Raw genomic sequence first — 23,343 nt, 5'->3', positions numbered from 1 at the left:
CAGTGTCTCTTTCTCCCTTTTCTAATGCTAACAACCAAGTTCTTTTGATTATACTTTCACTCTATGATCTAGAACTTCTATACTCTTTTCTTATCCCATTAACAACTACATCCTACACCCCTCCCCATCCTCTTTGTCCTCCATTAGAAACTGCAGACCTTATTGCAAATCTATTTGTTATACTGTAGATAATAATTGAATTCATTATGTTTATTATGACTATTGTTAACATCTTCATAGGGGCTATTTGGTTTAGGGTTGCATATTGTCTGTACTGGGCACTGATAATATTGATCTCCCCCTTAAAGAAAAGATTTTGGAAACCTATAGGGTCACTATAAGCCTATAGGGGGGAAACTGCAATACCCCAGATCTGCAGTGCTCGAGGAGAAGATACATAAACAACATGAAAAAACAAGGGAAGAAAATGATCCAAACAAACCAAGATTCTATATTAATAGAATCTAGTGACAGCATGGTAGAAGAAATATCAGAAAAGGAGTTCAGAATATACATAATTAAAATGATTTGTGAAGCAAAGGATGAGATAAGAGAGCAAATTCAGGCAATGAATGGTCACTGCGATAAGCAATTGAAAAAGCAACTGCAGGAAGAAAAAAGTCATTTCAACAAAGAGATAGAAATTCTTAAAAAAAAAAATGGAAATCCTTGAAATGAAGGAAACAATAAACCAAATAAAAAACTCAATGGAAAGCATCACCAAGACTAGAACACTTGGAAGACAGAACCTCAGACAATGAAGACAAAATATTCAATCTTGAAAATAAAGTTGCCCAAACAGAGAAGATGGTAAGAAAGCATGAACAGAACCTCCAAGAACTATGGAATATCATGAAAAGACCAAATTTTAGAATTATCAGGTTTGAGGAAGGCATAGAGATACAAACCAAGGAATGAACAACCTATTCAATGAAATAATATCAGAAAATTTCTCCAAACCTGAAGAATGAAATGGAAAATCAAATACCATTTATGTGTTAGAGAACACCAAATGCACAAAATCATAACAGATCCACACCAACGCACATTATCATGAAAATGCCTAACATACAAAATAAAGATAGGATTTTGAAGGCTGTGAGAAAAAAAGCATCGGATTACATATAGGGGGAGACCAATACAGATAGCAGCCAACTTCTGAACCCAGACTCTAAAACCTAGAAGGGCCTGGAACAACATATTTCAAGCTCTGAAAGAACATGGTTGCCAACCAAGAATCCTACACCCAGCAAAACTAACCTTCAGATTTGAAGACAAAATAAAATCCTTCTATGGTACACAAAAGCTAAAAGAATTTACAAATAGAAAACCTGCACTACAGAATATTCTCAACAAAATATTCCATGAGGAGGAAATGAAAAACAACAATGTAGGTCAGCAAAGGGAGGAACTACCTTAAAGGAAAATATCAGTCAAAGGAGAAATCAAGTCAAGTTAAAAGCCAAAAAGAAGCCCAAATGACTGGGAATACAAATCCTATCTCAATAATAACCCTAAACATTAATGGTCTAAACTCATCAATCAAAAGACATACTGGCAGATTGGATTAAGCAGAGAGACCCAAAAATATGCTACCTTCAAGAGACTCATCTCATAGATAAGGCATCCACAGACTAAAGGTGAAAGAACGGGAAAAAACCTACCACGCTCACAGACTCAGTAAAAAAGTGGTGGTTTCCATCCTTATTTCAGATAAAGTGGACTTCAAGCCAAAGTTAGTCAGAAGGAATAAAGAAGGACTTAAATAAAGCTTCAATAAAGCTTAAGGGAACCAAAAATCAGGAAGACCTAACAATTGTAAATATTTATGCCCCAAACAACTGTGCATCCATGTACATCAAACAAATCCTTCTCAGTTCCAGGAATCAAATAGACCACAACACAATAATTCTGGGTTACTTTAACACACCACTGTCACCACTGGATAGATCTTCCAAACAAAAATGAAACAAAGAAACCATAGAACTCAATAACACAATCAATAACTTAGCCTTAACAGACATATATAGAATATTCTATCCATCAATGAGTTAATTCACTTTCTTCTCAGCAGCACATGGAACCTTCTAAAAAATAGACCATGTATTATGCCACAATGCAGCCCTTAGTAAATGCAAAAAAATAGGGCATAAGATCTCCAAATCAGGGCTGGGGTTGTGGCTCAGTGGTAGAGTGCTTGCCTAGCACAAGTGAGGCCTGGGGTTTGATCCTCAGCACCACATAAAAAAATAATAAAAATATAAAGGTATTATGTCCATCTACAACAAAACTATATTTTAAAAAAAAAAATTTCCAAATCAACAGAACTCAAAGTCTTGCAGGAAGGAAGCAAAAATTCTAAGTTGGCTACAAAATGTAATAGTGAGAGAAGCTACTCCTACTTCAACCCCTTAATTCCTGAACCTACATATACGATGGGAGATATACAATAGATTGGTGTGTTGGTCAGCTTTCTGTTGCTGTGACAAAAAACCTGAGAAAAATAACTAACTTGAGGCAAGGTTTATCTGGGCTCATAGTTTCAGAGGGTTCAGTCTATGGTCATTTGGCTCCATTGTTTCTGAACATGTGGTGAGGGAGAACAGCATGGTGAGGAGTATGTAGCAGAGCAACATGGTAGCCAGGAGACAGCGGGGAGAGCAGGGGAAAAATAAATCCCTAAAGGCACACTCCTTGTGACCTATCTCTTCCAAACTGACTCTATCTCCTAAAGTTTCCACTACTTCCCAATAGCACCCCTAGCTGGTGACCAAGTCAGCAATACATGAAGCTTAAGTGGACATTGCAAATCCAATCCATAACAATTGGTCTCTGATTCAAAGCTTATATTCATCTTGCAGAATGAATCTCTGTATTTTCAGAGCACTGTCTCCAAACTGGCACTGTACATGATGTCCACATAGCAGAGGTGCCTGCTTTCTCATCTTTAGTTTTGTTCAGAAAGCTTGATTAAAGCATTTGTAGTTTGCTACTTCCATTTGCTACTTTCTACTCATCCAATTCGTGATGTTATGCAAAATATAAAGATGTTTAAAATTTCCGAAGAGTATATTATGGCTGAGCTAGTAAGCTGCTACATGCATGGAGTAAGACTGAAAGCAAACTATTGATCCTGTCAAGGAAATGGTCCTTGCAAATTGCTAGTGGGAGGTGTAGCATTTTCCATATCAGGAGTCAGGAACTGTGTTTTTTCTAGCAAAGGTATTAATACAGGAAAAACTACCACCAATAAATTACCCCTAATTAATGTTGAAATAATCCAGCCCTATTTTAGGGTCCATCTGCTTTCAGACCAGGCCCAATAAATGCACTAAATGGAGATGTAATAGGAATCAACACTTCCGCCTCATTCAAGTATATGATAATCATAGTAATCTCTGCAACTATTCCATATGTTTCTTTTGTTACTATATGGCAAGAAGAAGAAATTCCAACAGTTCCCTTTTGATTTTTCCTACCCTAACGATTCTTGGTTCATAAATGAGACAGCCAATAAGGGAACACAACCAGCTGTTAACTAGTATATATTCTGGAACTGAGGGAAAATATGGGATGGGCTCACAAACATACTGAGCCCATTAGATTGGAACTTGACCTAAATGACCTAAATCTGTCACTTGATAATCATAAGCCCCACACATGTACTTGAATGGGAGACTAGTTAATTGAGTCAAAGTAACAAACTTAAATGTGGACTAATGGTATTTTGGGAATCTAGCTAGCAATGGCAGGGGCAGGGAGATAGTAAGAAAGCATTACTTTACTTAAATTTTTGCAGGTGGTTAATCATTTCTTGAACTTCCAAGGGAAAACTTTCACATTCCTCTAGGGAACTAGGGAATATTTGGATGGAAATGTTTAAGAAATAAAGATCAAAGTAACATCACATACTAAGAACTTGGGAACCAAATTGAGATGCATTGTGGTTGGTCAGGACTTTTAATAGTTTTAATTACTATAAGCAATCTTTTTTTTTTTTTTCATTTACATCTAAGAATTAAGAGAAGTTATAGGACAATAAAATGACATTTTAAAAACATTTTATTTACACATGAAAAACTGTTAAACTAGTCAAATCACAACAATCTTGCTTTACCTAGATGCAGACATAAAATACAATCTCTTAACTCTGAACAAATAAAGGAGAGAATTATTCTGCCTTTGAAACTCCAGTTTCAAATGGGAGAATGAGAAGTGGCCAAAAGGCTGTAAAAATGTTGGGAATCTGACCAAATCCTGTTCAAACATAACTGCAAATTATTTTGGACTATTCATAAGACATAATGGTCTTCAGAAATATTTTTTAGGCTGGCAAATTTTCAATGTTCAAGTGTGTTATGCCCAATGAAAATAAAAGATTTTATGCCTAATAAAGCTTATAACTACTCTCTAAAGCAAAGGTTCTCAACATTGTTACCCCAAACTACTAGATTATATTTTATAAAAAAATTTAGATGTTGATAGACCTTTATTCATTTACTTATATGTGGTGCTGAGAATCAAACCCAGTGCTTCTCACATGCTAGGCAAGCACTCTACCACTGAACCACAACCCCAGCCCCTACAACATAGATTATAATCTCATACGTTTAGTTTCATGGCTCCCTTCACCAAATTTTACAGAGAAAGTAGTGATAAGGATTTTAGTGGAGGTGACACAAGGGTAGCCATAGTTCTGAGATTCTTTTAAAATATCTTTAAAAGTAATTTTATCAGAAAAATATATAACTAAACAATTTCAAAGTATTTACAACTTTAATATTTTAATAACTACTGCATAAACGTTTTCACAGCTCTTCAGTTCTAGTTCAGACACTATTAGTAGGTGATCAGTGCTGAGTAAGTGTAGATGTTTTGTTAGAATGAATGCCTAAAATGAATACATTTTAGCATATTGAAATGGACACTTCCACCAAAGTATCCTTGAACTCAACTGAGAATGATAGTTCTGTAGGAATTATAATTGGCTCACATATAAGAAATGTCAGTTATTTTAGCCATGAATAAGAAGTTATTTATGATGTAGTTTGTACCTCATCATGATGTTCTAAAGGTAGATTAAGAACCACTGCTTTAAGGTGGCCTCAAGGCAAAGTCAGGAGCTGTTAATTGGATTTTACTTTTCCAATAACTTTATACTTCAATCTTATAGTGCAGAAACATTTGAATTTTGGCCCTGTGAATGATTAAAACAACTGGTGGGGGTGGAAGAAAGACTGAGACAAGTTTGATTGTTCAATTCCTAATTAAATTGACTCTTACACCAACTTGGACACTGACTAGAACACTATTTTGGGATTCTTGCTGTTGAAGTTAAAATTTACATCTAAAAGAAAATTATCATCCCACAGGACAAATGGAATTCAAAACAGGTAAAGGGACTTTTTTCTCTAGAACCTTATAAATAATTGAGAGGTTAAGGAAATCTGAATGAAATGATCTTCAACCAGGAATCCTGTACTTTGCTAGATTATCAGTGCAACAAAGATGAGAGGCACACTGCTACTCAAATACTGGTCTGAGGTTGTAGCTCAGTGGGTAGAGCACTCACCTAGCATGTGCACAGCTCTGGGTTCAATCTCCAGCACTGCAAATTAAAAAAAAAAAAAAAATCAAAACATGCATTTCCTACACACTGTATGCTCCTTTGCAGTAAAAGAGAATATGAAAGAATCAAAGAATGTAGGCAAACAGTGTGACAAAGTTCTCCAGAAAAGGGCAAAAAATACCTAGGTGACAGCTGAGGAAATGCTCAGGAAAAAACTGCACACTGGAGGATATCTGAGTAATCCAAGAACCTATGTCTAGGGGAATGAACGACCTGATGTTATTGGATGGATATAACCATGTGGAAAACTATACCATGAAGTCCTTCCCATTGTTAATGGTAAATCCTGCAAAATTAAGTCAGATGCAACAAAACAAAACAAAACAAAACAAAAAAACAAGGACATTAATATCAGGAACAATAGTATAATAAACAAATGTAATCACAGCACACCACTGTTCAGAAAAGAACACTGTTGAAAACTATTAACTCTAGTTGTAATGAAGACATGGAATTTGATATATAAAAACTAAAATATATATGTCAGAAAAATGGGAGCATATAGAAGCAAGCACAATCTCCACTCTTGGTAGTAGTAGGTCAAATAATGGATGGAACAAAGGTAGCAATACCCGTACAATTTGGAAATGTGAACTTTTAAGTTGAAAGAGGAAATTTCCTCTGCATATCTAATAGGAACTGCCTCTTTTTTGTCACAAGCCTTTTAGAAGTGTTTGATTTTAAAACCTATTTGCATATAACATTTGGGAGAGTGGGGGGAGAGAGGAGACAATAATTTTACAATGAAAAATATCTCCCCAAACCACTAAAAAAGTGCACTCTATCAAACCTAAACCTAACTACTCTTTTAAGCTTACGAGTTATTTAACGCAAAAGCACATGGGTCATTATTCATTTATAAAAATAAGTTTAATCTTTAATCATAAATACAGTCTTTAAATTCATTTTTCACACATGAATGTCTTTAAAAGAAGTATCCAAAGCATTCATTATCCTTCTGCATTCTGCTTCTCAGAAAGTACTTCTGAGGTAGATCTGTTCCGGATTCTTATTCTTTTTCTTTTCTTTTTAGAAGCAGGCGATTTTGTGTCCTTTGGTTTTTTCTTTTTCTTCAAACAGCTAAGAGGATTGGGGCCACTTATTTTCTTGCGCTTTTTTCTTCTTCTCTGTTCAGGGTTTTTCACTAAACCCTGTTCCTGTTTGAGTTGCTTGATACTTTCTTTCTCATGCACTGAGACAAGCTGACCTGACTCTATAGCTTTGACAAAGGCGATTGTTTTGGGAGAAGGTTTGTCCAAGACTATAGTATTCTGAATAATAAACATGAGAGGAATGCCAGGCTTTTTCTTTACTTTCACAGATAAATTCTGATCCTATTAAAAAGAAACACAGAATTATTTAGTTCAAATATGTCAATTAAGTTGACCTAAAGAGTCCTAAGAACTTAATGAGGGATATATTAAAAATAAATCACAGGGGCTGGGGATATAGCTCAGTTGGTAGAGTGCTGGCCTTGCAAGCACAAGGCCCTGGGTTCAATCCCCAGCACCGAAAAAAATAAATAAATAAATAAATGAATGAATAAATAAATCACAAATTTTATTTTTGAAATCAGTATGTCTCACTATGGATGTATTTATGACAAAGAAAGGTAAACACAAAAATTGGGATCAAACAGTGTAAGGAGCAGTAGTATGAACTGGATTTGTCAATATTTAAGGGCCACAAATTATAAACTAATGCAAAGGTAAATGTATTTGGAGGTTTCCTTCATTCCCACTCTTAAGTATTCTTTGGAAAAGGTCAAGATGCAAAGATGGGAGGGGGCCATAGCTCAGTGGTAGAACAATTGCCTAGTGCTAGGTTGTGGGTTCAATCCCCAGCAGGACAAAAAAAAAAAAAAAATGGTGCTAAGGAAAACAGAAATTAAGACTCATAGATTCTAAATCAGCTTTGCTGCTGTAGTTTTACAATTCTGGAAGAATATTTAAGCAAATCAGGGTCCATGTGAACTTCTTAATTACTATCAGCTTCCCTTGAAGAACCCTAAAACAAATCATACATTTCTATATCAATAATTCCACATTCTCATAAAAGAAACTTCAATAACTAAGAGCAAACTCAAAATACTTCAGGTTCTCTCACAGTTTCAAATGACAATTGTTTTTATTAACCAAAAATGAAGAGCTTATATTTTTTTAAATCACTTTCAGCTAATTATTTCTTATTATAAAAAGATCCACATACTTAGAAATGCAAAAGTAGTTAAAATGGACTTGTGGTTCAAAAATACCTGTGTTGCCACAAAATAATGATGAGGATTTCCCTCTTCAACCATGGAAAGCAAACATTCTGATCCACTCACTGCATTCTTGAAATGGGGACAATTTCGAACTTGGCATTTCTGCGCAATCAGTTTTGCCCCATATAAATCCTTTCCCAATGTTTCTAATTCCTTTAATACACATCTGAAAAAATACAAACAAAACCAAGAAGAAAAAAATATGCTTTAGTAGCCAACAATTATAACACACATTTCTTTTGTTTACATAAAGCACATAAAAAACAATACTGAAGTTTTTAAAATGTAAAATACCATTCAATTTGAAATCGTTATAATGCAGCCATTTTAAGATTTGAAAAATGCAGCACCAAGCAAAAAGAATATGCATACTAAAATTTACTCAGCACTTATTATGTGCCAGACAGCACGCGCATTGTTTTTATAAATTTTCTTTTTTGCAGTGCTGGAAATCAAACCTTTACCGCCTTACACACACTAGGCAAGCACTCTGCCTCTGAACTACTTCAGTCTGTTCAAACTGCTCTTTACATAAATTCTTGCTAAACCTCCAAATAACTTATGAAGTTAGGTTATCTAACTGAAGTTAGGTTATCTATCTATTATTTTAGAGCAGCCCATTCTGAGATTTCAAGTAACATGCCCCAATTTGAGCAACTAAGGGAAAAGTTGAGACATAAATCCAAGAGTTTAACAACAGATCCTTTGCCCCGCTGACGGGTGGAATGGGCTATCTTGTTTGGATCCTGGTTTTTTGTTTGTTTGTTTGGTACTGAGACCCAGGGGCACTTAACCACTGAGTCACATCCCCAGCCCTTTTAAAAAAATATTTCATTTACGGAGAGGGTCTTGGTGAGTTACTTAGGGCCTTGCTAAATTGCTGAGGCTGGCTTTGAACTCACAAATCCTCTGGTATCAGCCTCCTGAGCCACTGGGATTACAGGCATGCGCCACTGCACCCAGCTGGACCCTGGTTTTAAAAAGACTCTTTTATTTCTTCATGATATACAATTAAAAAAAAAAAAAAAAAAGCTCTAAACCCATCAATAAAGGGGGAGTGAGAGGCAACAAGATTGGCCATGTTGATAACTGCAAAAGCTAGGTGACAGTTTTATTCTACTTTTGTGTTGTTTGAAAATTTCCAGAAGTTAAATTTTTGGGGAAAAAAGTGCTGTACATTTTTGAGGAGAACTTCTCAACCTTTTTTATTTCATGGTACCATGCTATTAAAATCATAATATTTCTAGCTGGGCATGGTGGTACATGCCTGTAATCCAGCAACTCAGAAGGCTGAGGGAGAAGGCTCTCAAGTTCAAAGCCGGCCTGAACAACTTAGTGACACCCTGTCTCAAAATAAAAAATAAAAAGGGCTGAGGATGTGGCTCAGTGTTAAGTGCTTCTGGGCTCAATTCTTAGTACCAAAGAAGAAAAAAAAAAAAAAAAAAAAACCCATGTTTTTAAATGGTAATATTTCTGTGGTACACAAGACTAATTGGACAAAATGCTTACAGCCCGAAACAATCCAAAGGCCCAGGCTAACGAAGACCTTGTCTGGCAGCACTGAATCCTAGGGCATCAAGGGCTGGGGATATAGCTCAGTTGGTAAGAGTGTTTGCCTTGCAAGCACCGCAAAAAGGAAGAAAAACAAAAAAAAGATAAAGAGTTAAGGCTGTATAAATACACGACAGAAGAGGCACCAAAAGGTTTCAATTTGGGGCTGTGGATATAGCTCAGTTGGTAGAGTGCTTGCCTTGCAAGCACTAAGGCCCTGAGTTCAATTCCCTGCACCGCCAAAAATGGGAACTGCTCGAGAGATTTCAAATACGGAAAGCTGTTCATGAAACAGTGTTATGTGAACTAGGCAGACGAATAATACAGGGCACGCAGTAAAAGCCGTGTTTGTGCGTGCACACGCGTGAAGGACACGTTAACCGGGCTATGCAAATGCCAGCAACCATTTAGAGATAGGTTTTGTGTGCTGAAAAACGCTACACCTGCCTTTATGACAACCTTAGAAGTAGTTAATGATCTCTACTTTGCATCTAACCAATGTGAGATTGAGAGGGTAAGTAACTTGACCGAAACCACAGAGCTGGTAAGAGTGGGACCAAGATTCCAAGCCAGGTCTTCCTGACTACAAAACACGTGCTCTCACTCTCCAGGCTAAGGCACCTGATATTCGCCTGCACGGGACAAGTGCTCACAAAGAGGACTTCCGACCAACTGCCAGGGCGCCTGCACTTCACATCAACTAACTCCTCGTGGGCGGGGCCTTGCGCACCTGTGCGCTTGCGACGGAGGCCTAGACCACACCCCGCGACCCCTGCGCCTCTTCCCCGCCCCGCCGGGCCCACCTGGTGGTGCACAGCTGCGTCTCCCCCATTAGGTAGCGGGGTAGCTGCTCCCGCAGCTGGATGCGGCCCCGCAGCGCCGCCTGACAGAAGGTGCCGTCCAGCAGGATCTGGTACGGCTCGCGGACTCCGAAGTTGTTTCGGAAGAAGCCAAGATGCTTCTTGGCGTGTTTCTGCCTGGTGATCTTCATGCCTGGCTGACTCGGACCGAGGCCGCCAGACAGAAAGCCGCAGCATAAGCCTTACGCACGTCTAGCTTCCGCAATGCCGGCTCCTCCCGGAAATGAAGCATCTATGGCCCGGAAGCAATCGTCTTGACTTTCCCCGACCGGCCTCCTGGTTTACGTCACTCACAGACTGACGGACGCTTGGAACACCGTGCCCGCGCTTTAAGGGGCGGGCTCTCGGGGGCGGGGCTTGGGCCTGCGCGGGAAAACCGCTGGGGTGCGCGGTACCGCGCAGGGGCGCACCTTGACTTGGACCTGTTACCGTAAGTGCCTCGTTTAGGTTATTACCTTGCACGTAACAAGCCTCTAAAGACTGGCAATATAGGATTAGGTGATAGCATTGAGCCCAAATATGCTTCAGAAACCGTCTTAAGTGATTTACCCAGTTTTACTGCCCTTCCGGTTTTTAATTCCCAAGTGAGAAAAAGAAAGAGGACAATATTGGCAGGGCACGTGGATGCATGCCTGTAATCCCAGCGACTTGGGAGGCTGAGGCAGGAGGATCACAAATTCAAGGCCAGCCTCAGCAATTTATCAAGGTCCTAAGCAACTTAGTAAGACCCCTGTTGCATGATTAAATAAAGTCTGTGGATGTAGCTCAGTGGTAGAGCACCCTGGGTTCCATACCCAGTACCTCAACAACAACAACAACAACAAGCTAGTATTGGACAGCCATGCTTGGGAGGTTTGTAGTGACTGCTTTCCTGTAAAAACGTTAAGCACAATGGTGGGCGCGGTGATGCACGCCTGTAATCCCAGCAGCTCAAGAGGCTGAGACAGGAGGATGGCAAGTTCAAAGCCAGCCTCATCAATTTAGGGAGGCCCTAAACAACTCAGCAAGACCCTGTCTCTAAATAAAATACAAAAAAAGGGCTGGGAATGTGGCTCAGTGGTTGAATGCCCCTGGGTTTAATCCCCAGTACAAAAAAAAAAAAAAAAAAAAGGTAAGCGCAGTTACTAAGGACATGTGGTTCTTTGGTGTGAGGAACCTAGGTCCCCACTTGAAGTTCACATATTCTTAGCTCTACCCAGATAGAAAATTAATCCCACTCAGGAGCCATATCAGAGTAAAGGATCCCACTGTTTTGCATCTCCTCCTCCCATTAAAACCATTTTTAATTACTCAGAGGGAGTGTCCTGGAAGAACTTTCTTTGTGGGGAGAAGGTTACAGGGGATTGACCCCAGGGTGTCTTATCCCTGAGCTACATCTCAGCCCTTTTGTATTTTGTATTTTGAGACAGGTTCTCCCTAAATTGCACAGGCTGACTTTGAACTTAGGATCCTCCTGCTTAAGTCTCTGGAGTCACTGGGATGCAGTGCACAAGGTGCAGTATGACCAGGCCCTAGTTCCATTTTAAGAACCCTTTTATGTCCATAGATTCTGACAGGGGGAAACTAGACACTGGGCTAATAACAGGAAGGTACAGAACTGATTGAAGGTTTAGAAATTATTTGGTCAATTTGATTAATGAAGAAAGTGAATCAGAAAACTTCAAGTTCCCCCATGGCTATCTGCTGAGTATCCACTTCAAGGCAAAAATAATCAAAGGAAAGGGAGTATGGAATTTTTCATTTTTGTCCTAGCCTGGAATCTGTCCCAGATCTAGTTTTGGCTAAAGGTTGAAAGAACTGTCACAGAAAAAATGATTTACAGTGTGATTGAAATGTATTGTTTGCATTTGGGCTTTTATTTCAATATATAGATTTCTGAAATTGGAACTAAAATCTTCTGTAAAGTTAGTCCTGACCTGATCCCAGCCCATCACTTAGATGACTGCTTTCATTTAACTTAAAATAAATTTAGGAACTGGATGCCATGAAAAATCACTGTAGGATCAGATTCGTGGTACTTGAGTATAATTGCCCACTATTTTCTGATTTGAATCCTGTCTTTATCCCTGTATGCCAACACCCAACCCCAACTATACTGCCCCCACAAACAGAAATGATACCACCTCAGCCTGACAAAAATAGTTAAAACCTTTTGAAAAGTAGCCTCAGATCTACCAGCTCTTTAGCTATTTTTCAGTATGAAGAAAAATGTGGTTCATCACTAGGGATTTGAGCCACATTCTACTTTGTTGTTCTTGTTTAAATTTACTAAACTACAGCATAATTTTTCAAGGTTTGCATTTAAGACAGTGCCAATTTGCACAACTACCCTTATTGTGAAAACCTGAAGACAGCCGATAGTGTTGATTTTCAAGTTTAAAATAAAGTTTTCTATTACTGCAGTGTTTCTTAAAACATGATCCCAGGACTTGCAGAAAAAGCTGTTATTGTGTATGTTTAAAATGCCCATTTTGGATTCAAAACAAGTGTTGAGGGAGAAGAGTACTACAGAAGTCTACCTTAATCTGCAGGAGATACATTCCAAGGCACCCCCACAGTAGAGGCCTGAAACTGAGTAGTCCTGAAAACTACATACACTCTATGTTTTTTTCCCTATATCTTCATTCCTATGATGAAGTTTAATTTATAAATTCATTATAGTGAGACATTAATAATAACTAATAATAAAATAGGACATTGTCACAATATGCTAATAAATGTTATGTGAATGTGATCCCAACATATCTTATTGTACCATAGAGCTTAGCAACCTCAGCATCAATTTTTTTCTTTATTAACTCGAGAGTTTTCATCTACAAAAGGACGGGTAGTGCATACAGTATTTGGAAAGGAAGTGACATTTATTAAAAATATCTTCCCAGGTCATTAGGCTCATTAGTGTTCCTCATGACCTTTTGCAGTAAAGTACCACTGTTTATCCAGTATGATATTTTTATTAAGTAATCCACTTAATACACTTCTGTCCAGATGCCAAATGGCCTAGTAATGGCAAATCAATATTTGGCCACCACCAAGGCAGAAGTCAAATATTGCCATTATTGAATAAACTGTTTAAGTTTATCTAAGTGGATCTAAATTTAAATTAAAAAATTAAAAATTATTATAATATCATTATTAAAATCTTGATTTAAGTGTTTATTTGCATTTATTTTATGCTGAATTTATTCCCGTGACATGAGTTTTTGTTTCTTTAGTTTCTTCTGGGATATCTTTTTCTTCTGAACAACCTCCTCTTCTGGTTTAGGAACAATTTGTTCCTTGTCAGCGAAGATCATCTCAGTGTGGCGGGGGAACTCATGTATGGGTTAATGAGCTCTTTAAGTACAGCGGAGCATCTTGGGTGCTTTGTTCACCTGGATATGTTCAATGACCAGAAAATCTATGTCTAAACCCTGGGCACTCCTCCCAATTCCACCATTGTAATGCCAGAATGGCACACATGACTTCTTTAAAGTGACATCTTTTAGGTACTTGGTGACTTTTCAGATATGCATACCCTTGATGGCCTGCGCAGTTTCACAAGTGTTTTTAACGTGAACCTGAAGATTTGAACCTCTTGATTCGAATAATTTTGTGGAGTTTTCTGGGTCAAGAGAGTAGTGGACCATTTTCACAGTTCACCTCAGGCCGCTTACAGGAAGAACTATTAAAATCTTTAGTAGTCATTGATTTTTTTTTTTAAACGTGTAGTGCAGGAACAGTAATGTCTTAGTATTGCTAGCTGTTAGCTTTTTTCTCAGTGACCAAGTCACTGCACTGGACATTTTCCATGCCGAAAACACATTCACATTCAGCTGAGGCTGTTAGAGGATTCATTTAAAATTTTTTTTCACAATTTTCAAGTTCTTATGATGTCTGGATCAAATATAATTTATAGTGAGATGTTATACATGATTCCAAAGATTCTTTTCTTCATGATATTTTGATGAAGACAAATTGACATGAGAGTGATTTATTCTTGAAAGGTGTGACTAATCCCACATAGGACTTTTCATGAAAGATTTAATGGCCTAAGTGGAATTAAATGGGTAAACATTAAATACAATTTATAATGGTTATTCTGTTTCATTTCATAAATAAATGTAAATATGGTTTTGTTCAATTCCATAAACATTAGAGAAGTCATCTAAAATATCCATTATAATGTTATTCTGCCTTATATTCATATTTAAATATTTATAAATATTTGTTTATATTCATCAGAAAGATTACTACACTCTTCCTAAATTATCTAGTTAAATGCTCTCTAAATAAACAACTTAGCTAAATAAATATATATTTTAAAACAAGTTAGTGAAACTGCTTTATACTGAGGCATGAAGTTCTTCACTCAGGTCCCCTGGGACAGCCTCCATCATGGACTGCCTTACTGTGAAATTTCATATCTGTCAGAAAAGTCAGTAAAATTAGATCTAAAGTTGATCACATTTGGATAATCTTAATTGTCTAAGTTACAAAAGTAACAGGAATGAGTCAGCCTGTTTCAAGTGGAACAGTAAAAAGCTGTTCATTCCCTTTCCCCTTACCTGTATGATACAGGTTAACAAACTACTGTGCATCCTTCTGCAGCGTTTCCCTGTTCACACCCTTATACCACATGCATACATATGGATGTCCGTGCATGAAGATACTCATGCAAAACTGGAATCGTTTGATCACTTCTACACATTTTGCTTTTCTCACCCAACAATCCTTATAGTAATGCCCATGCACACCTCCCCAAAGTCAGTTGGCAAAGCTTCCATTCACTATTTTTAATGGTCTAATGGTTGCATGATATTTCTCACAAAACCACCAAATATAATAAATATGATACAGAATGTGAATTTTCACTATCTCCTCTTCCTCGTCCTTTTCCTCCTCCTCGTCCATATCCTCTTCCCCTTCTCCTCTTCCTCCTCCTCCTTTTAATTTATTATTATTTTTTAAATTTGCTACTGGCAATGGAATCTACTTTAACACTAAGTTACATCTGCACCCCTTTTTCTTTTATTTTGAGACAGGACCTTACTGAGTTGCCTCGCCTGACCTGGAATTTGCAATCCTCCTGCCTTAGTCTTCTGAGTTACTGGAATTATAAGTGTGCACCACTTCACCCAGCTCCTCTCTTCCTTGGATCCTGATTTTTATTCTAGACAGTAATGCCAAGATAAAATGATCCATTCTCCAGCCCTCTGTCCATATGATGACGTGCTAGCCAAAGATATGTAAGCATTGCAAGGACTTTTAGGAAGTTTACTAAAGGAAGTCAACTTAGCTTGACAGTGGGTGCTTTTGTTCTTTTCCCCTCCTTCCCTTCTTAATTCCTGGAACTGGGGTGTGATGAATGGAACTCCAGTAGCCTATGAGTTCATGAGCAAATGCTGGCAAAGCAGTTAAGAGGGAGGCTAGGTGGTGGCAGCCATGAAACTGCCTGTCCCAACCTAGACTTCCTACTCTGGATTTGTTTTATTTGAGTAGAAAAATAAACTTCTACTTTGGTTTTAAAATCTTATTTTAAGTTTATTTTAGATGCAGCCAAATCCAATCCTAACTGATAAATTTCAAGTTTACTGTAAAAAGATATAAAATAAGAGAAAGTTTAAACTGACAGGTGTGTTTGATGAAAACACGTTAACTGGTGTTCACCAATACAATTGCCCTTTCTTTGAACAGTTTCAACATTCTAGTTTCTAAGATGTCTCTAAAAGGTAGAATATTTTTCAAAGGAAAATAAACCAAATCCTTTACATATCTTGTAGAAGCCATCTTGACATTCATTTCTTTTGAAAGCATAAGCAGTTTGATTTGAATTTATTTCAGCAGGATGCATCTCTAGTAGGGACATATTAGCTAAATAAGAACCCCAGAAACCTGGTTAAGAAACAGCTAGGAAATGTTAGTGTCACTCTTTGTCAACTGATAAAACCAAGCAGGATTTCTGTGTGTCAGCCCTGTCACTGTCGGTTAGCTCTTCCTTCAAGTCAGATGACAAAGGAGAAAACATGACTCTTAGAAAAAGATTTCAGGGGCTGGGGAGATAGCTCAGTCGGTAGAGTGCTTGCTTTGTAAGCACAAGGCCCTGGGTTCGATCCCCAGCACCCCCCCAAAAAAAAAAAGAAAAAGATTTCAAGGGAAATTTCTATTTGTCAAGGCTCTCCCATTCCCCCAGCCTCAACCCCAAACTTGGATTTGGTACTTTACCACTGAGCTGCATCCCCAGTTTTTTTGGTTTTTTTTTAATCTTATTTTGAGACACTAAGTTGCTGAGAACCTCACAAACAACTGCTGAGGCTGGTCTCCAACTTGAGAGACACGGGGATTACAGCTGTGCAGCACTGCTCCTGGTTGCCAAGGATATTTCTAAACCAGACAGTATCCAGGAAGTGCCCAACACTACATATCATCAGATGACTCTTGTCTGATGACTATAAAATTAGACTAGCAAGTTTGTTGTAATGTTCATTTAGATGAAACCATACTTACAGAGAATACTACCAAGTTGGGTAAATCAAAAGGAATTCAGTGTTTGAGTACAAGGGATTTGAATAGTTGGCATGTTACTACACAATGTTTAATGATACTGAAGAGATGAAAACAAACATTAGCAGAGAAGATCAAAAAGTTAAGAAGTATCAGCAATGAGAAAAATATCTTTAATGCAACACAAATGGCCACTTGAAGTTTATTTAAATTGTAACTGAAACTGGTGGAGAAGTTCAGACTATAAGGGGTCATTCATTTTAACCTATCAAAGCATGTTAGAAGATTAATGAATTCTTATAAAATTACTCTAGGTAAGCAAATATTATTACTGTTACCTAAAGGAGTTTAAATATTGAAAATTATGTCAGATTATACCTTTAAACAGATTTTCTGAAAACACCATTTATTTATATTGAACAAAATGTTAAAGACACATCTTTCACTCCTGGTTTCATATATATATTTTTAAGCAGCAGGAAATCTACAGGGCAGAAATTGAACTTCTGACAGCAAGAAATTAAACATGCTTTCAATAATCCAGTAGACTATTATTTTAAAGTCTAGTATTTATAATTGAATTACACCAATACAAGGTATTAATTACATTATTATACAAAATAAAAGTCATTCAAAATCTCAGACTTTTTCAATGCAAGATTACTTTGTTGTAATACAAGTTGGTAAGTCATAAATCAAAATACTGGGATAACAGGTCAAATGTCTTTTTAAAAATTATTATTGTAGCAAATGTGTAGACCTGCCCACATGCTGAGTCTTATGTTTAAATGAGTTTTTTTTTTTAATTTGCTCTGACTTTATCCTTTTTGTTGTTCCTTTCATAATGCTGAACAAATTACTTAGCTCCTCAAAGTATAACAACTTCCCACATATGGATACATATGAACACAAAAGGAGGCAACAGGACCCAAACCGATCCCAGAGTAAAAATAAAGACTTTTTCCATGATTGGGGAGAGGTTTTTTTTTTTTGCAATAAACAAAATAAAAATTGCTACTGGCAGCTATTTTGAGATTACAGTGGTAGCTATTCTATGAACAGAACCAAGAGAGTACAGTACGTTTTTGTTTAATTCAAAATGTTTTCTTGTTTGGTTTTGATTACTTAAATCCAAAGCATTCTTGATGGATTTGTGTCAAATCAAGGCAAAATACCTTCAAAGCTTTTGCTGTAAATGATAGAATAACCTGCATGAACACCTTGATTTAAAGATATTTAACACATACATCATTTTTTTATCCTTGACAACACAGTGAAGAGATTTGGACCCAGAAGAAAATGTTGCTATAGCTATTTTTAATTATTTGCCAGAGACATATTTTTACACTTGACTAAAATATTAAGTGTTTAGGGTCTTAAGTCAAATGATTTTCTTTGGCCAAATGAAAAGTGTATTGATTTAATCTTGAACTTTAAGTTTACCCCATTTATATATTTGCTATAGTTCGAATAAATGTCTCCCAAAGACTCATGTGTTAACCTGTGGCACTATTGGAAGGTGGTGGAACCTTGATGTGTTGGGGGCCTAGTGAATGCAGTTATGTCATTGGAGCTGTGCTGTTGAAGTGGTGACGGGGACCTGTCCTCGCTTCTCCTCTTCCTTTCCTCCCTCCCTCCTTCCCTCCCTCCCTTCCTTCCTTCCTTGCCACCATGAGGTGAGCAGGCTCCTCTACCACATATTCTTGCCACCACAGGCTCAAAGCAACAGGGCATAATAACCATGGACTAAAATCTCTAACACTGTGAGCCAGAATAAACCCTTGTGTGTGGGGGGGGGGGGGCGGGCGGGGGGAGATTGGGGATTGAACCCTGGACCTCACGAGTACTCTACCACGAATTGCATCCCAAGCCCTTATTTTTAATTTTGAGAGAGGATCTCACTGAATTGCCTAGGCTGGGCTTAGAATTTGCCATCCTACGTCAGCCTCCTGAGTAACTAGAATTATAGGTGTTGCTACTACATCTGGCCTAACCTTTCCTCTTAAGTTTATTATCTTAATTTTTCTCAGGTATTTTTAAATTGTTTTTGTTGTATTTAGTTGTACATGACAGCAGAATGCATTTTGATTCATTATACACAAATGGGGTACAACTTTTCATTTCTCTGGTTGTACACAATGTAGAGTCACACCACTCGTTTATTCATACATGTACATAGGGTTATGATGTTTGTCTCAGTTCACTATCTTTACTTTCACTTCCCTCTATACAATCCAAAGTTCTTCCAGTCCTCCTTTACCTGCACTTCCCTCCCATCATGTATCAGTATCCACCTATCAGAGAAAACATTTGGCCTTTGGTTATTTGGAATTGGTTTATTTCACTTAGCATGATTCTCTTACTCCATCCATTTACCTCCAAATGCCATAATTTTATTCTTCTTTATGGCTGAATAATATTCCATTGTGTATGTATACCACAGTTTCTTTATCCATTCATCTATTGAAGGGCATCTAGTTTGGTTCCACAATCTAACTACTTTAAATTGAGCTGCTATAAACATTGTTACTGTAGTATGCTGATTTTAAGTCCTTTGGGTATAAACCAAGGAGTGGGAGAGCTGGGTCTAATGGTGGTTTCATTCCAAATTTTCTGAGGAATCTCCATACTGCTTTCCAGAGTGGCTGCACAATTTGCAATCCCACCAGCAATGTATGAGTGTACCTTTTTTTGTGTGTGTGTGGTGCTGGGGATTGAACCCAGGGCCTTATGTTTGCAAGGCAAGCACTCTACCCACTGAGCTATATCCCCAGCCCCCAAGTGTACCTTTTTTCCCACATCCTTACCAACACCTATTGTTACTTGTATTCTTTGTAAGAGTGACTGAAAGTCAACAATATTGTTTCTTCTGACTTTTCATGTTTAATTTTCTTTCATTTTTTTCTCTCCTCCTTCTCCTTCTCTCCCTTTTTGGCACTGGGTATTGAACTGAGTCACATCCAAAGCCCTTTTTATTTTTTATTTTGAGACAAGTTCTTGCTAAGTTATTAAGGGCCTTGCTAAATTGCTGAGGCTGACCTCAAACTTCCAATTCTCCCTACTCAGCCTCCTGAGTTGCTGAGATTATAGGCATGTGCCACTGCATCCAGCTCTATATTTAATTTTAAACTTAGACCTAGTGCATCTGTTATTATGGTACCATAGAGTTTCTTGGGGAGAGGAGATGAGACAGTTATTGACTTTTTTTCACCCATTTTCATAGATTGAGGGGTTTTGATCCTTGTGCATGAGTAGTGTTGGAGGTTAGAGTTCCTAATTCTCCCTATACCTGGATACTTGTGACTCCCTAAAAATTTAGTGGTTGATCTTATGTTTTGGGAGATGGCATAACCATCACATAAAAATATATCCTTCTTAAGAGAACACACAAAGATGTTAGTCTGATTTTTCAACTAAAATAAAAAACACAGAAGAAGGAGGAAGAGGAAGATGAAGGGGCGAGGAGAAGAAAAAGAATGACAAGGAGAAAGAAGAAGGAAGAAGAAAGGAAATATCTTTGTGCCTCTTTACCAGAAGACAATCTGCACAGAAGACATGAAAATACAGAACCATTACACAATCTCTCTTTCTCTCTCTTTCTCTGCCCATTATACAATCTCTTGTTACAACTTATTCATTTGACAATGGTGTTTTGTTGCTTCCTTTGTTTCTGATATGTACTGGAGAGTATCCCCACCTCATTCTATACCATGAATGTACAGTTTCTTCTAGGAATTATGAGAAAGAGAAGGGTCATATTACTTTCCATCAAGTTCCTTCACACCAAGGCAGGAACAGATGCTAAGTTTGTCTACAGAGGTTGGCTGGGAGCCCTAAGCAGAAATGCTCCATGTCTTGCTCCATTGCGGAATGCATTGCTCAGTTCAGGCCCAAGACTGTCAGATGTTTGAAGAAATCATGCCTTTCATAGAGATCTGAAAGTGGGTAACATCTGAGTAGAAGTGAATTAAAATTAAAAAAAAAATCCTTTGACTCATCTGAATACTGAATAGAAATAAAGTGACATAAAAAATTGTTTGGCTCATATTTGGTGTCTCGATTCTTTCATTCCATTGGCTTGAAAGGGATTTAAGGAAGATGTTGCTTAATGAGGAAAAGCAGCAGTTGTATCACTGGCTGGTTCTTAGGAAGAGACTGGTCACAGTCTGGCATTCACCGGGCCATGTTTTCTTAGTGGGCAGAGTTATTCCACAAAGCAAAACTGGGTAGACAGTGTAATAGCTTACTTTTTCATACAGGTATGGCAGGCCATCCTGTTTCCTTCCCCATGTGGTCATCTCATATGGGCTCCGTGTGTGGCTCTTTATGGAAGGATCTCAGCATCCTCTCATTTTTTGCCTTTAACTAAATTTGAAACATTTCTAACAAACATAGAACTACACTAAAAACTTTCATTCCTGTGACAGAGAATGATGAACATATTGTTGGAATACAGTGTGAATTTATTTTATCCAGGAAATGAATATTCACAATGAAATTAATGCCTTCAATACTAAACTCTCAGGGTTGCAGAAATATAATTTAATGGTTGTGACCAACCATTTTTGGGTGATTGAATATATTCAGAATATTCAGTATTGAATTTCTTATTTCCTTTCTTCTGCATATTTTTAAATTTATCTTCCTTTTTTTCCTCTTGGATTCTAAGGAAACTTAGATTATTGACTTGAGACATTTCTTGATTTTTCTTTTGTCTGAATATTGTTGCATCTCATATGGCCACTTCTGCTTTCTTTTGATTAATGGTTGCTTGCTACATAGATGTTTAGCTATTTATCTCTCAGCCCTAATGTAGCTATGTCCCACAAATTTTGATAATTTTATATTTCCATATTCATCCAGTCCAGTGTGTGTTTGTGTGTGTGTGTGTGTGTGTGTGTGTGTGTGTTTCAATTTCTCTTGGGGTCTCCTCTTTGATCTGTGAATTATTAGTAATGTATTGTTTAGTTTTCAAGTATTTGGAAATTTCCCTGTTACCTTAATATTTTGATTTCTTGTTTGAATTGACTGGTTGTTGTTGGAGAACATACTCTGAATGATTTCAATTCAGATATCACTTTATTGAGGTTTAAACTTGTTAAGGTTTGTTATGATTCAGGATATGATATATATGTTCCATGGATACTTGAAAAGAATGTACATTCTGTACTTCAAGTATTTGTTAACTGTCAATTAGATCTTGATGGATGGTATTGCTGAGCTTCTTAAATTCTTATTTTCTCCCTAGTTGTTCTATTAATTGTTGGGAGAAGTGAATGAACATCTCTAACAGCTATTTCAGATTTGTCTATTTGTCCTTTCAGGGATGCTGCTTTTTTTTGTTTGTTTGTTTTCTTCACATACATTCTCATTTGTTGCTGGGGTGTGCTCATTCAGAACTGCCATGTGTTCTTGGTGATTCACCATGTTACGACTATTTATTGTCTCCTTCTGTCTCTGATTTTCTTGTGTCTGAATTTTGCTTTATCTGATATTAATATGGCCACTCCTGCTTTCTTTTGATTAATGGTTGCTTGCTATATTTTCTCATCATCTTATTTTCAGTGTGCTTAAAGCATATTTAAAGTGAGCTTCTTGTAGACAGTTATGATTAGGTCATGTTCTACCCATTGTTGTCTTTTAATTGGTATATAGGAACATTTATATTGATGTAATTTATTGATATATTTGGGCTTAGGTCTGCCATTTTATTTATTTTTCTATTAAATCTTTTTGTTTGTATTTTTTCTTGCATTCCTGGGAATTAAACATGTTTTAATAGTTTATATTAATCTATCCATGGTATTTTTGAGTGTATCTCTTTGTAAAAGCTTTTTGGTGACTTCTCTGGGTAGTGTAACTGTTACAGTTTGGTGTCATGTCATTTTACTAGTTTGAGTCAAATGTGATAACTTTACTTTCATATATGTTCCTTAGCTGTCCTTGTTTATGACTGCCTTAAATATTTCCTCTATGTGCACTTAGAACCATACTAGGCAATTTTATAATTTTTGCTTTGACCTTCAGAAACAGTTCAGAAAACACAAAAGCAGAAAAAAAAAAGACTATTATGATTACCCAGAAGAAAAGACTATGATAATTATCCACTTATACGGTCAAGAATGGGTATTTATTCCTTATTAATATATTTTTTCTGGTGCTGGGGATGGAACCCAACTAATAACTGCTGTACTACTGAGCCAAGTGGAAAATGATATATAATGGGGGTGGGGTTGGGTGGGGAGTGAGAGAAGAATAGAGGAACTTTAGATTATGTAGAAGGAAATGAGAGGGAGGGGGGTTTGAAAAACGGTGGAATAAGACAGACATCATTACCCTATGTACGTGTATGATTACACGAATGGTATGAATCTATATGGTTTACAACTATAGAAATGAAAAGATGTACCCCATTTGTGTACAATGGATCAAAATGCAGCCTGTAAAAAATTAAAAAAAAAAAAAAACAAAGAATAGAGATTGAAATAATTTTCACATAGATGACACAGAAATGCAAACAATTTTATTATAGCCTTCTGCCCAATTAGGGCTGACTC

The 23,343-nt window shown here is 37.2% G+C and overlaps 1 protein-coding gene and 1 pseudogene across 2 annotated transcripts; both read right to left on the bottom strand.

Moving 5' to 3' along the window:
• Positions 1-4,044: 4,044 nt before the first annotated feature.
• On the bottom strand, positions 4,045-10,532 carry UTP23 (UTP23 small subunit processome component). Its single transcript, XM_079110186.1, has 3 exons — positions 10,247-10,532; positions 7,884-8,058; positions 4,045-6,963 (listed from the first exon to the last, which is right to left on the bottom strand). The coding sequence occupies exons 1-3, from the start codon at positions 10,432-10,434 to the stop codon at positions 6,580-6,582; spliced, it is 747 nt and encodes a 248-aa protein (XP_078966312.1). The 5' UTR covers positions 10,435-10,532; the 3' UTR covers positions 4,045-6,579.
• A 2,932-nt stretch (positions 10,533-13,464) lies between these two features.
• LOC306646845 (large ribosomal subunit protein uL22-like) lies at positions 13,465-13,932 on the bottom strand (annotated as a pseudogene). The gene has a single exon. The product of its transcript is annotated as a large ribosomal subunit protein uL22-like (transcript).
• Between the last annotated feature and the right edge of the window lie 9,411 nt (positions 13,933-23,343).

The sequence above is a fragment of the Sciurus vulgaris genome, assembly GCF_902686455.1.
Source record: "Sciurus vulgaris genome assembly, chromosome: 1".
Lineage (NCBI taxonomy): Eukaryota > Metazoa > Chordata > Mammalia > Rodentia > Sciuridae > Sciurus > Sciurus vulgaris.
This window is presented reverse-complemented; position numbering and strand designations above follow the sequence as displayed.